This window comes from Sinocyclocheilus grahami, unplaced genomic scaffold (assembly GCF_001515645.1).
Source record: "Sinocyclocheilus grahami isolate Dianchi unplaced genomic scaffold, SAMN03320097.WGS_v1.1 scaffold643.1, whole genome shotgun sequence".
Lineage (NCBI taxonomy): Eukaryota > Metazoa > Chordata > Actinopteri > Cypriniformes > Cyprinidae > Sinocyclocheilus > Sinocyclocheilus grahami.
Genome location: NW_015505822.1, coordinates 594919 through 607293, shown reverse-complemented (window position 1 = coordinate 607293; position 12375 = coordinate 594919). Strand labels below are relative to the sequence as shown.

At 32.5% G+C, this 12375-nt stretch overlaps 1 protein-coding gene across 1 annotated transcript in view; it reads right to left on the bottom strand.

The window, feature by feature from the left end:
- LOC107558365 (nidogen-1-like) overlaps nt 1-12375 on the bottom strand; it is a gene marked incomplete at its 3' end in the record, with an annotated part of 32380 nt that overhangs the window by 13969 nt on the left and 6036 nt on the right. The window contains exons 2-6 of the mRNA XM_016242025.1: nt 7059-7355; nt 4260-4556; nt 2496-2639; nt 949-985; nt 724-864 (exon numbers count right to left, since the gene is read on the bottom strand). Coding sequence (XP_016097511.1) covers nt 724-864; nt 949-985; nt 2496-2639; nt 4260-4556; nt 7059-7355 — 916 coding nt within the window. The remainder of the gene's footprint in view (nt 1-723; nt 865-948; nt 986-2495; nt 2640-4259; nt 4557-7058; nt 7356-12375) is intronic.

The following is a 12375-nucleotide window of genomic DNA, read 5'->3' as shown; positions in this document are numbered from 1 at the left end:
TGGTTTACAGTGAATTTATAACAGCTAAGGGGCGCTGTTAGGCACTTCACGGGGCTTATTGGTCTATTTTATTAATAGCATTTTAATCATATAGTCATTAATCACCATAATCATTTAAAAAAATGTATATGTGCTTGTATCAGCACACACACACACACACAAATAAAGAAAAACAAGTAGATAGAATAGAAAAAATTGAAAGTTAGTGTTAGTTTTTTGTTGTTTAAAAAAAAAAAGAAAAAAAAAAGATAAATATAGATAAAGTAGAATTAAAATAGAATAGAAAGTGTTAGAGTTAGAGGGTCAAATAAAAATGGAACCGATGTGTTTTTAGTCGTTATGTTTTTAATATTAATATTTTGAATTAGTTTTAATTTTTTTATTTTCATTTTCATTTTAATTCAATTTTTACTAATTATATTTTGAATTAGCTATTATTTTTTTCATTTTCGTTTTAATTTTAGTTCAAATTTGACTGATTTTGCTGTTTGTTCACTTTTTGGTTTAAAAAAAATTATAATTTAATTATTTTTTATTTCAGTTTTAGTTTTAGATACTTTAGTGATAAACAAAAATTATAAATGTTGCCTTGGCAAAGAACTGAAATAAAATACGTTTTTAAAAATATATTTAAAATGTATTTTATTTTATTTCAGTTGACTTTAAGTGAAGAGATTTTTTTATTGTAATTGTTATTTAACCCTGGTTAACGTTGCGACTCACCCTCGGCGACGCAATCCTTGCCGTTGCCGTAGTAACCGGGTTTGCAGCGACAGCAGAATCCGTCAGCGTAATCTCTGCAGTCGGCGAACACAGAGCACTTGTTCTTGTTGCTGGAGCACGTCTCGTTATTATAAGAGAACACTGCCAGAAAACATAAAGAAACATTTGATACGGACACACAGTTCAGACTTGTTGGGCTGAATATAATCAGTGTTGTTCTCTCACCGTCGACGTTCAGCTCGTCTTCATCGATGATCAGCACCTCCGTGGTTTACAGTGAATTTATAACAGCTAAGGGGCGTTGTTAGGCACTTCACGGGGCTTATTGCTCTATTTTATTAATAGCATTTTAATCATATAGTCATTAATCACCATAATCATTTAAAAAAATGTATATGTGCTTGTATCAAGGTTATTAAAGTGAACTAAAACTATAAAACACATTTTGGTTACCTGAAATAAAAAAAATAAAAAAAGTTATTTTATTCCAGCTAGTTGTCAAAGCTAGTTAATTTAGTTTAACTTGATGTACTTAACTAAAACTATAATAAAAATTAATTAAAAAAATATTAAATGTTTAAATATATTGTTATTATTTACTACTAAAGTAACACTTGTGTATGTGTGTGTGTATGTGTAATTATAACGTTAATATTATATTTTCTCCAAATAAAGCTTTGCATATGGATCTGCACATCTCACGTCTCATCAGCCCCGTAACAATATATATATATAGCTAGCGAGAGAGAGATGAAAATCATTAAATTATTAATGAATATTATTAATATATTAAAATACTTACATTTATTTGTTTATTTCTTTATATGTAAATGCACACGCACACACTCACACACACACTCACACTCACACACAGATACACACTCTCTCTCACACACACACACACACACACACACACACAAAATCATCTTATCATGTTAGTATGATCAGTTTTAACAGACTTATCAGTTTTTAAAAAGGGAGATGTTTTATTGTCTGATTAAACACTACAGTAATTCAGCACAAATTCATTCACTTAATATTTAATATAGAGATTTAGTGTTGTTTAGTTAAAAACGGGGACATTTTATTGTCGGATTTATTTTATTGTCCGAATAAACTCTATAGTAATTTGGCACAAACTCATCATAGGTAGGTGTTTTATTTTAACATATTAATCACTTTCATATATGTGTCCCTGCAGCACAAAAGCAGTCTTAAGTCGCTCATAAAATCATTAGCATATTAAGTAAAGATCATGTTCCATGAAGATATTTTGTAAATTTCCTACTGTAAATATATCAAAACTTAATGTTTGATTAGTAATATGCATTGCTAAGAACTTCATTTGGACAACTTTAAAGATGATTTTCTCAATATTTAGATTTTTTTGCACCCTCAGATTCCAGATTTTCAAATAGTTGTATCTCAGCCAAATATTGTCCTATCCTAACAAACCATACATCAATGCAAAGCTTATTTATTAATCTTTCCGATGCATAAATCTCAATTTCCAAAAATTGACCCTTATGACTGGTTTTGTGCTCCAGGGTCACATATATATTTTTATTTTATTTTACTTTTCGAACAAAACCACTGCTTTTATGATTAACCGACTATCATTAAAAACCGAGGGAGCCCAGATTAATAATGCACCAATAACTACTTTTAGAAGTAGGCACTTACTGTGCAAGAGCGCTTATTGACTCCTCGCTGTCTTCAGAGATGCGATAGTAAGATCCCTGAGTGGTCGCCCACCCGAACCATCCCGGGACCTTCCCTTCATTGAAGCCGACCTCAACCAGCTGATCTTCATCATCAATGAGAGTGGAGCCGAACTGCATGCTCTCCTCTGGATACAGCAGGATGGCGTAAGACGCAGACTCCATGTTTGCTACAACCAGCTGGAAAGTATTTCTCTGCAACAGATTTATAACAAGCTTGCATTTCAGGAAGGAAAAGCAATGTTAATTATCTGTCATGATTAGGAGCTGGATAATGACACTATTGTCTTTTTAGTGCTGCTTTACAGATTAGAACTGAATCTGCATAGCTGAAGAAATTTGCAACATTAAAACTATGTTCCTAATTATCACGGTGAAGCTGCTTTGAAGCAATCTGTACTGTATAAAGTGCCATAGAAGTAAATGTGCCTTATAATAATGCATATTCTTGCATATTGCAAGATTGTTTTGTGTGCATATTCTTGCATACTGCAATAAAAAAAACGTGCATATTCTTCTATACTGCAGGGAAAAAAAACTTTGCATATATTTGCATATTACAAGACAATAACTTTACAAATTCTTGCATATTGCAATACAAATCTGCATATTCTTGTATATTGCAGAAAACCTTGCCTACTCTTGCATATTTCAAGACAATAAGTTTGCATATTCATGCATTTTGCAATAAAAACCTGCATAATTTGTATATTCTTGCCTATTTCAAGACAATAACTGCATATTCATGCATATTGCAAGACAATAACTGCATATTATTGCATATTTCAAGACAATAACTGCATATTATTGCATATTTCAAGACAATAACTGCATATTATTGCATATTGCAAGACAATAACTTTACATTTTCTTGTAAATCAAAATAATAACTGCATATTATTGCATATTGCAAGACAATAACTTTACATTTTCTTGTAAACTGAAATAAAAATGGCATATTCTTGCATATTGCAGAAAATTTTGCCTATTCTTGCCTATTTAAAGACAATAACTTTAACTAAAAACAATAACTAAAATTTCTTGTATATTGAAATTAAAAAACAGCATATTCTTCCATACTGCAGGAAAAAAACTTTGCGTATCCTTGCATATTTCAAGACAATAACTGCATATTCATGCACGCTGCAATACAAAACTGCATATTCTTGCATGTTGCAAGACATTGCATATTGCAAGACAATAACTGCATATTATTGCATATTTCAAGACAATAACTGCATATTATTGCATATTTCAAGACAATAACTGCATATTATTGCATATTGCAAGACAATAACTTTACATTTTCTTGTAAACTGAAATAAAAATGGCATATTCTTGCATATTGCAGAAAATTTTGCCTATTCTTGCCTATTTAAAGACAATAACTTTAACTAAAAACAATAACTAAAATTTCTTGTATATTGAAATTAAAAAACAGCATATTCTTCCATACTGCAGGAAAAAAACTTTGCGTATCCTTGCATATTTCAAGACAATAACTGCATATTCATGCACGCTGCAATACAAAACTGCATATTCTTGCATGTTGCAAGACATTACTTTGCATATTCATGCATTTTGCAATAAAAACCAACATATTTGCATATCTCAAGACAATAACTTTGCATATTCATGCATTTTGCAACAAAAACCAGCATACTTTGTATATTCTTGCATACTGCAAAACAATAGCTCTGCATATTCTTGCAGACTGCAATAAAAACTTAAATAAAGGTGAGTTGACTTGTAGACGCTTTTGTGCCGGCTTAATAACTTAATAACATTAATAACATTCAGAGTTGAGGGACGTACCGCATATTCACCTCCTGTTCCTCGTTCACCTTGAGGCGCCACATTCTCCCAGGTGACGATGATGGCGTGAGTGGGTTCGATCTCGTCGTCAGAAGGAAACGCTTGGCCGATGTGCTCTGCGGCTCTCTGGAGCACATCAGGGCTTTTATCCTGGCGGAAATAGACATAACCGGCCCCATCGGTGGTGTCCAGATCTCCCAGGAAGGCTGCAATCATACCAAAACTGGCCGGCATCTTCCCCAGGTACTCAGACTCATCGGTCGGGTTAGTCAGCGAGATGAAGCCATTGGTGTTGACCTGCAGAGGGTGTCACATGAAACACAAATAAGTACAGACCTAAACCAGTATGGATCCGTGTTGCGCTTCTTATGACAGTGGCTAGGAGAGAAACACTGAGTGCTAATGTATTACACTTATATGCATAACTTGAAGGAATAACAATTCATATCATGTGGCCTGTTGAGGAGCGGTAGAAAAGGTGAAAAATTCTACAGACATGCATATGTAGAGAGCTTCTAGAGAACTTATTTTCTTGTGTATTGCACAAAAGTCATATATTTTTGAATATTGCAATAAAAAACGTTACATATTCTTGCATAATGCAAGAAAAAAACATTGCATAATCTTGCATTTTGCAATAAAAATTTTTTGCAAATTTTTGCATACTGCAAATTACAAAGTTGCCTATTGCATATTGCAATAAAAATGTTGCATATTCTTGTGCATATTACAAGACAAAAACACTGCATATTCTTGCATATTGCAATAAAAATGTTGCATATTCTTGCATATTGCAATAAAAATGTTGCATATTCTTTTGCATATTGCAATAAAAATGTTGCATATTCTTTTGCATATTTCAATAAAAAAATATATAATAATATGCAAAAAAATGCATATTATATTTCAAGACAATAACTGCATATTATTGCATATTTCAAGACAATAACTGCATATTATTGCATATTTCAAGACAATAACTGCATATTATTGCATATTTCAAGACAATAACTGCATATTATTGCATATTTCAAGACAATAACTGCATATTATTGCATATTTCAAGACAATAACTGCATATTATTGCATATTTCAAGACAATAACTGCATATTATTGCATATTTCAAGACAATAACTGCATATTATTGCATATTTCAAGACAATAACTGCATATTATTGCATATTTCAAGACAATAACTGCATATTATTGCATATTTCAAGACAATAACTGCATATTATTGCATATTTCAAGACAATAACTGCATATTATTGCATATTTCAAGACAATAACTGCATATTATTGCATATTTCAAGACAATAACTGCATATTATTGCATATTTCAAGACAATAACTGCATATTATTGCATATTTCAAGACAATAACTGCATATTATTGCATATTTCAAGACAATAACTGCATATTATTGCATATTTCAAGACAATAACTGCATATTATTGCATATTTCAAGACAATAACTGCATATTATTGCATATTTCAAGACAATAACTGCATATTATTGCATATTTCAAGACAATAACTGCATATTATTGCATATTTCAAGACAATAACTGCATATTATTGCATATTTCAAGACAATAACTGCATATTATTGCATATTTCAAGACAATAACTGCATATTATTGCATATTTCAAGACAATAACTGCATATTATTGCATATTTCAAGACAATAACTGCATATTATTGCATATTTCAAGACAATAACTGCATATTATTGCATATTTCAAGACAATAACTGCATATTATTGCATATTTCAAGACAATAACTGCATATTATTGCATATTTCAAGACAATAACTGCATATTATTGCATATTTCAAGACAATAACTGCATATTATTGCATATTTCAAGACAATAACTGCATATTATTGCATATTTCAAGACAATAACTGCATATTATTGCATATTTCAAGACAATAACTGCATATTATTGCATATTTCAAGACAATAACTGCATATTATTGCATATTTCAAGACAATAACTGCATATTATTGCATATTTCAAGACAATAACTGCATATTATTGCATATTTCAAGACAATAACTGCATATTATTGCATATTTCAAGACAATAACTGCATATTATTGCATATTTCAAGACAATAACTGCATATTATTGCATATTTCAAGACAATAACTGCATATTATTGCATATTTCAAGACAATAACTGCATATTATTGCATATTGCAAGACAATAACTTTACATTTTCTTGTAAACTGAAATAAAAATGGCATATTCTTGCATATTGCAGAAAATTTTGCCTATTCTTGCCTATTTAAAGACAATAACTTTAACTAAAAACAATAACTAAAATTTCTTGTATATTGAAATTAAAAAACAGCATATTCTTCCATACTGCAGGAAAAAAACTTTGCGTATCCTTGCATATTTCAAGACAATAACTGCATATTCATGCACGCTGCAATACAAAACTGCATATTCTTGCATGTTGCAAGACATTACTTTGCATATTCATGCATTTTGCAATAAAAACCAACATATTTGCATATCTCAAGACAATAACTTTGCATATTCATGCATTTTGCAATAAAAACCAACATATTTGCATATCTCAAGACAATAACTTTGCATATTCATGCATTTTGCAACAAAAACCAGCATACTTTGTATATTCTTGCATACTGCAAAACAATAGCTCTGCATATTCTTGCAGACTGCAATAAAAACTTAAATAAAGGTGAGTTGACTTGTAGACGCTTTTGTGCCGGCTTAATAACTTAATAACATTAATAACATTCAGAGTTGAGGGACGTACCGCATATTCACCTCCTGTTCCTCGTTCACCTTGAGGCGCCACATTCTCCCAGGTGACGATGATGGCGTGAGTGGGTTCGATCTCGTCGTCAGAAGGAAACGCTTGGCCGATGTGCTCTGCGGCTCTCTGGAGCACATCAGGGCTTTTATCCTGGCGGAAATAGACATAACCGGCCCCATCGGTGGTGTCCAGATCTCCCAGGAAGGCTGCAATCATACCAAAACTGGCCGGCATCTTCCCCAGGTACTCAGACTCATCGGTCGGGTTAGTCAGCGAGATGAAGCCATTGGTGTTGACCTGCAGAGGGTGTCACATGAAACACAAATAAGTACAGACCTAAACCAGTATGGATCCGTGTTGCGCTTCTTATGACAGTGGCTAGGAGAGAAACACTGAGTGCTAATGTATTACACTTATATGCATAACTTGAAGGAATAACAATTCATATCATGTGGCCTGTTGAGGAGCGGTAGAAAAGGTGAAAAATTCTACAGACATGCATATGTAGAGAGCTTCTAGAGAACTTATTTTCTTGTGTATTGCACAAAAGTCATATATTTTTGAATATTGCAATAAAAAACGTTACATATTCTTGCATAATGCAAGAAAAAAACATTGCATAATCTTGCATTTTGCAATAAAAATTTTTTGCAAATTTTTGCATACTGCAAATTACAAAGTTGCCTATTGCATATTGCAATAAAAATGTTGCATATTCTTTTGCATATTGCAATAAAAATGTTGCATATTCTTTTGCATATTTCAATAAAAAAATATATAATAATATGCAAAAAGTTGCATATTCTTGCATATTGCAATAAAAAAGTTGCATATTCTTGCATATTGCAATAAAAAAGTTGCATATTCTTTCATATTGCAATAAAGACGTGGCATATTCCTGCATATCGCAATAAAAAGTTGCATATTTTTGTGCATATTCTTGCATATTGCAATAAAAAAGTTGCACATTCTTACATATTGCAATAAAAATGTTGCATATTCTTGCATATTGCAATAAAAAAGTTGCATATTCTTTCATATTGCAATAAAGACGTGGCATATTCCTGCATATCGCAATAAAAAGTTGCATATTCTTGCATATTGCAATAAAAAACATTGCATATTCTTGCATTTTGCAATAAATTTTTGCAATAAATTTTTGCATACTGCAAATTACAAAGTTGCCTATTCTTGCATATTGCAATATAAATGTTGCATATTCTTGCATATTGCAATAAAAAAAAGTTGCATATTCTTTCATATTGCAATAAAGACGTGGCATATTCCTGCATATCGCAATAAAAAGTTGCATATTCCTGCATATTGCAATAAAAAAATGTTGCATATTCTTGCATATTGCAATTTAAAAATTAGCATATTCTTGCATATTGCAATAAAACTGCACAAAAGCGGTTTCTGGCAGAAATCAATGAAGGGATCAATAAAGCATAAAAACAGCCCTGCTTTTAAACCACTGTAAAAACTGATGTGTTCTTCTTAAAAATGTTTTTAATAGCAAGCATAAATTTTGCTTTGTTTAGTAATAATTAATTCGAGTGAGAATCACTCATTAAATCTTAAATTGCATGAAATCCAAGTAAAAATCACTGTCTGTTCTGAAAAACTGCACATTATTAGATGTTTTTCTGCAGGAACAGACACAACATCATCAAACCTGACGCCTAAAACAAACAGCGATGATTTTCTGTGATCTTTCTTTCCTAACGGTGATGGTGCTTGTTACAGTCGAATGCCTTCACACTTCAAAAGGTGTTGTGACATTTAAACTCAAGCGTGTTTGTGTGTGTAAAAGCTTTTCTTTAACGAGTTTCTGGCAACTTTAAAGTAAAACCGCAGGGGAGCCGCAAAGCATGTGAGAAGAAGGTCTCCTCCAATTCCTTACTGCTTACACTGGGTTAAAATCTAAACATTAGTTCTGGCTTCTCAGGATCTTGAACCTCAAATAATGGAGGACGTTCTTCACACCAAAGTGACAAAATCAAACCCCCACAATCTGTGTTTGACGTCTGCAGGTTGTTGAAACGCTAACCTGACATGCTTGAGTCTGGAAATACAGCAATTAAAACACAAGATTAGTCTTTTGGAAGCATTTCAATCCAATGCATTTCCTGTAGCAACAACAGGCTTTAATGTTCTAAGTAATGTTCTTCAAAACCATTCAAGCGCCAAAAGTTCAAAGAAAAACCCTGAAACCCAGATAACTGCGATTTTATCCTAAAGAGATGCATGCATGAGTGATAGAAGCAGTTGGATGGATCTGTAAGAGCAGCAAACAGCAGGTATTGACTCAAGCTTGATGGAGACGCGTAGAATCTCTGACACCTGAAACAAACGTTTAAAGGATTAACACACTTTTCTTGGGTCATTTGCAGTTTCGGCAAGTGATCTGATGGAAGAAGTCTCTGTTTAGGGGTCAAAATAATTCACACAAGTCTCAAATTACACAACAGATTTTCCTCAAACTTCTGCTATTATTTAGTGGCATTTGCACGAGTCAAGCATCACTATTACTTAAGTTCATAGTTTGAAAAAACTTCTAAGCCAGTGGTTCTCATTCAGGCGGCCAAACTTCCCTATGATTTGAAATAAGACAAAACAAGCATTAAAATAAGCTAAAAATCAAGATATTTCTGTTTTTTAAACACCCCCTCAACAACTGTTTTTCTCTTTGAAGAACCATCATAGAAAATCTGGATATATGATGAAAAGTCATTTTTAAAACGTGATTTCTACACCTGAAAAAGTCATTGAAATTAATAAAATCTTAAAACAGCATCTATTTTTATAATGAATATACATTTAACTCTTGTGCACTGTTGTAAATAAAACAAAAATGACTGAAGTACATTTTACATGAAAACACAATTTCAGTGTTTCTACTTTTAAATCAGTTTAATTCAATGTGTCATATGCAGTTTCTTTGCAATTATTTGTTGAATGTACTAGCAAAAAATGGTTTCTACACCAAATTTTATTCAGTGTAGAAACTGAGAGCAAAAATATTTTTAAAGACCATTATCCTTTATCCTTATCCAGTAAATTACAAATGACTGGAAAAGTCATGCATAAATTTTACATATTCTTGCATATTAAAATAAAAAAAAAACTAGCATCTTCTTGCTTTGCAATAAAAAACTTTGGATTGTCTTGCATATTGCAGGACAAAAACATTGCATATTCTTTACATATTGCACATTTTATTAAGTATAAATAAAGATCCTTATCCTTTATCCTTATCCAGTAAATCACAAAGGACTTGAAGTAATGCAGATGGAAAAGGCCGGGATCCTTGAAAAACATTAATTCCAAAAACTTTGCATATTCTTCCATAATGCAATAATAAACTACATATTCTTGTATACTGCAATAAAAAAAACTCTGCATCTTCTTGCATATTGCAATAAAAAACTTTGGATATTCTTGCTTGTTGCAGGACAAAAACATTGCAAATTAAAAAGACCAGGATGCTTGAAGAACATTCAGCTCTTAAAATTTCTGGAATCGAGAAATTTAATGAATTAAAAGAAACTAGAAGTGTTAGCTTTTCAATATTGATGTGAATAATGGAGGGTTTTAGAGTCATAAAGGTTGAAATCCACTTCTAAACTTCTACTCGTCTCACATTTACATACAGAAATGAACAATGATAACTCTTTATGGAAGATTGAGCACAGAATCAGAGTCACGCCGTAGATACGAGCGCTGACCCATTAATCCAGCCCTTGCAGCTGCTCCTCCACATGCATCGCCTCAAGGGAGGCCACAGGAGAAATCAAAGCCACCTGGAGGAGACGTGACACAACCTCGACCCGGATGGCAGGGGTACGGGAAACAAACGAGGAGGTAAAGAAGAAACAGATCGAGTCTGATGCATCGCTCGAATTCCTGTGAGAAAATCCCCAAAACAAGACGAAACGGAAATTAAACCCTATAGAGTGGTAACGCTCTGCATGCTACCAACACAACTCCCTAAGACTTCTCAACTGAAAAAGTAAAGTCAAATGTATTTTTATAGCGCAATATGCATCGTTTCAAAGCAGAAAAATTATTTAGTTTCTAGCCCTATAGGGTTCAAAAGTTATTAGCATAAACGTGAGTGCAACTTTGGACAGTTGGTGGCGCTAGAGAGATTGAGGTAGAGACTCCAAATTTGGTGTGGTTAATATTCAGACTGTCCTCTATCTGCGTACCAAATTTCATAACTGTTTACCATACGGTTCTATGGGAAGTCATAGACTCTAGAGCAGAAAAAGAAGACTAACGGATACAATAGGTGCTTACGCACCTTTGGTGATTGGCCCCTAAAAACACTGAATCCAATATTTGGTGATAATATAGCAGTGGTCACCAATGTGTCTCTTGAGTCGCCCGCCAAGCACGTTCTATAAATAGCCTAAATTGGCGTCAGGCGATAAAATTATATCATATCGAGATTACGATAAATTTTATGTTAATAATGATGATAAACTCTGGACATTTTTAGTCAATAGGGATTAATCTAACATCCTATCACACAACAGAAATAAATGTTACAGCAACCAGTCAGTAGTGATGTTAGGTTCTTGAACGAATCTCAGGAAGTAACCGGTTGTGCCGGTTAACAAATCGAACTGAATTGAACTTTAGTTCCAGGTTGATGACGCAGGACGCAAAGCCCGAAGTAGCATGAATGAGCCGGTTCAACCAACTGTCGAAGTTTGCAGAGGATTACCGAGGACTCAACAAGAACCGAATGAGTCGTGGCGAAGTTTGCCGAGGATTACCGAAGATTCTGATGAGTGAGTTGACGATACTGTGCAACTTGCCTGAGGCGCGTACTGGAAATATACTTATTATTTATTTATTGATTTAGTCATTTAGCAGACGCTTTTATCCAAATCGACGTACAAATGAGGACAACAGAAGCAATCAATTGTAGTATTAAAACAACTAAAAACAGATCCAAAACTAAAAGCTAAAACTTTATAAATACTACCTATACACATTTTAAAAATAAAGAAATTAAATAAAAATGACAAATGCATACAACAAAATTTCAAAACTTAACATTTAAATGAAAAACAAAAAATAAAGCTAAAAACAATTCAAAATATTAAAGAACAAAAGGTATAAGAGTATAATAATGATTCTAACATAACACTAAAGCCAAACACCAACAAAACAACTACATATATGTGTATGTACAGCCACACACACATACATATATATATATATACTGTATATATACATACACATTTATAAATTCAATATATATATATTATTTCATTTCCATTTAGTTTGTTGAAGTATTAAAATA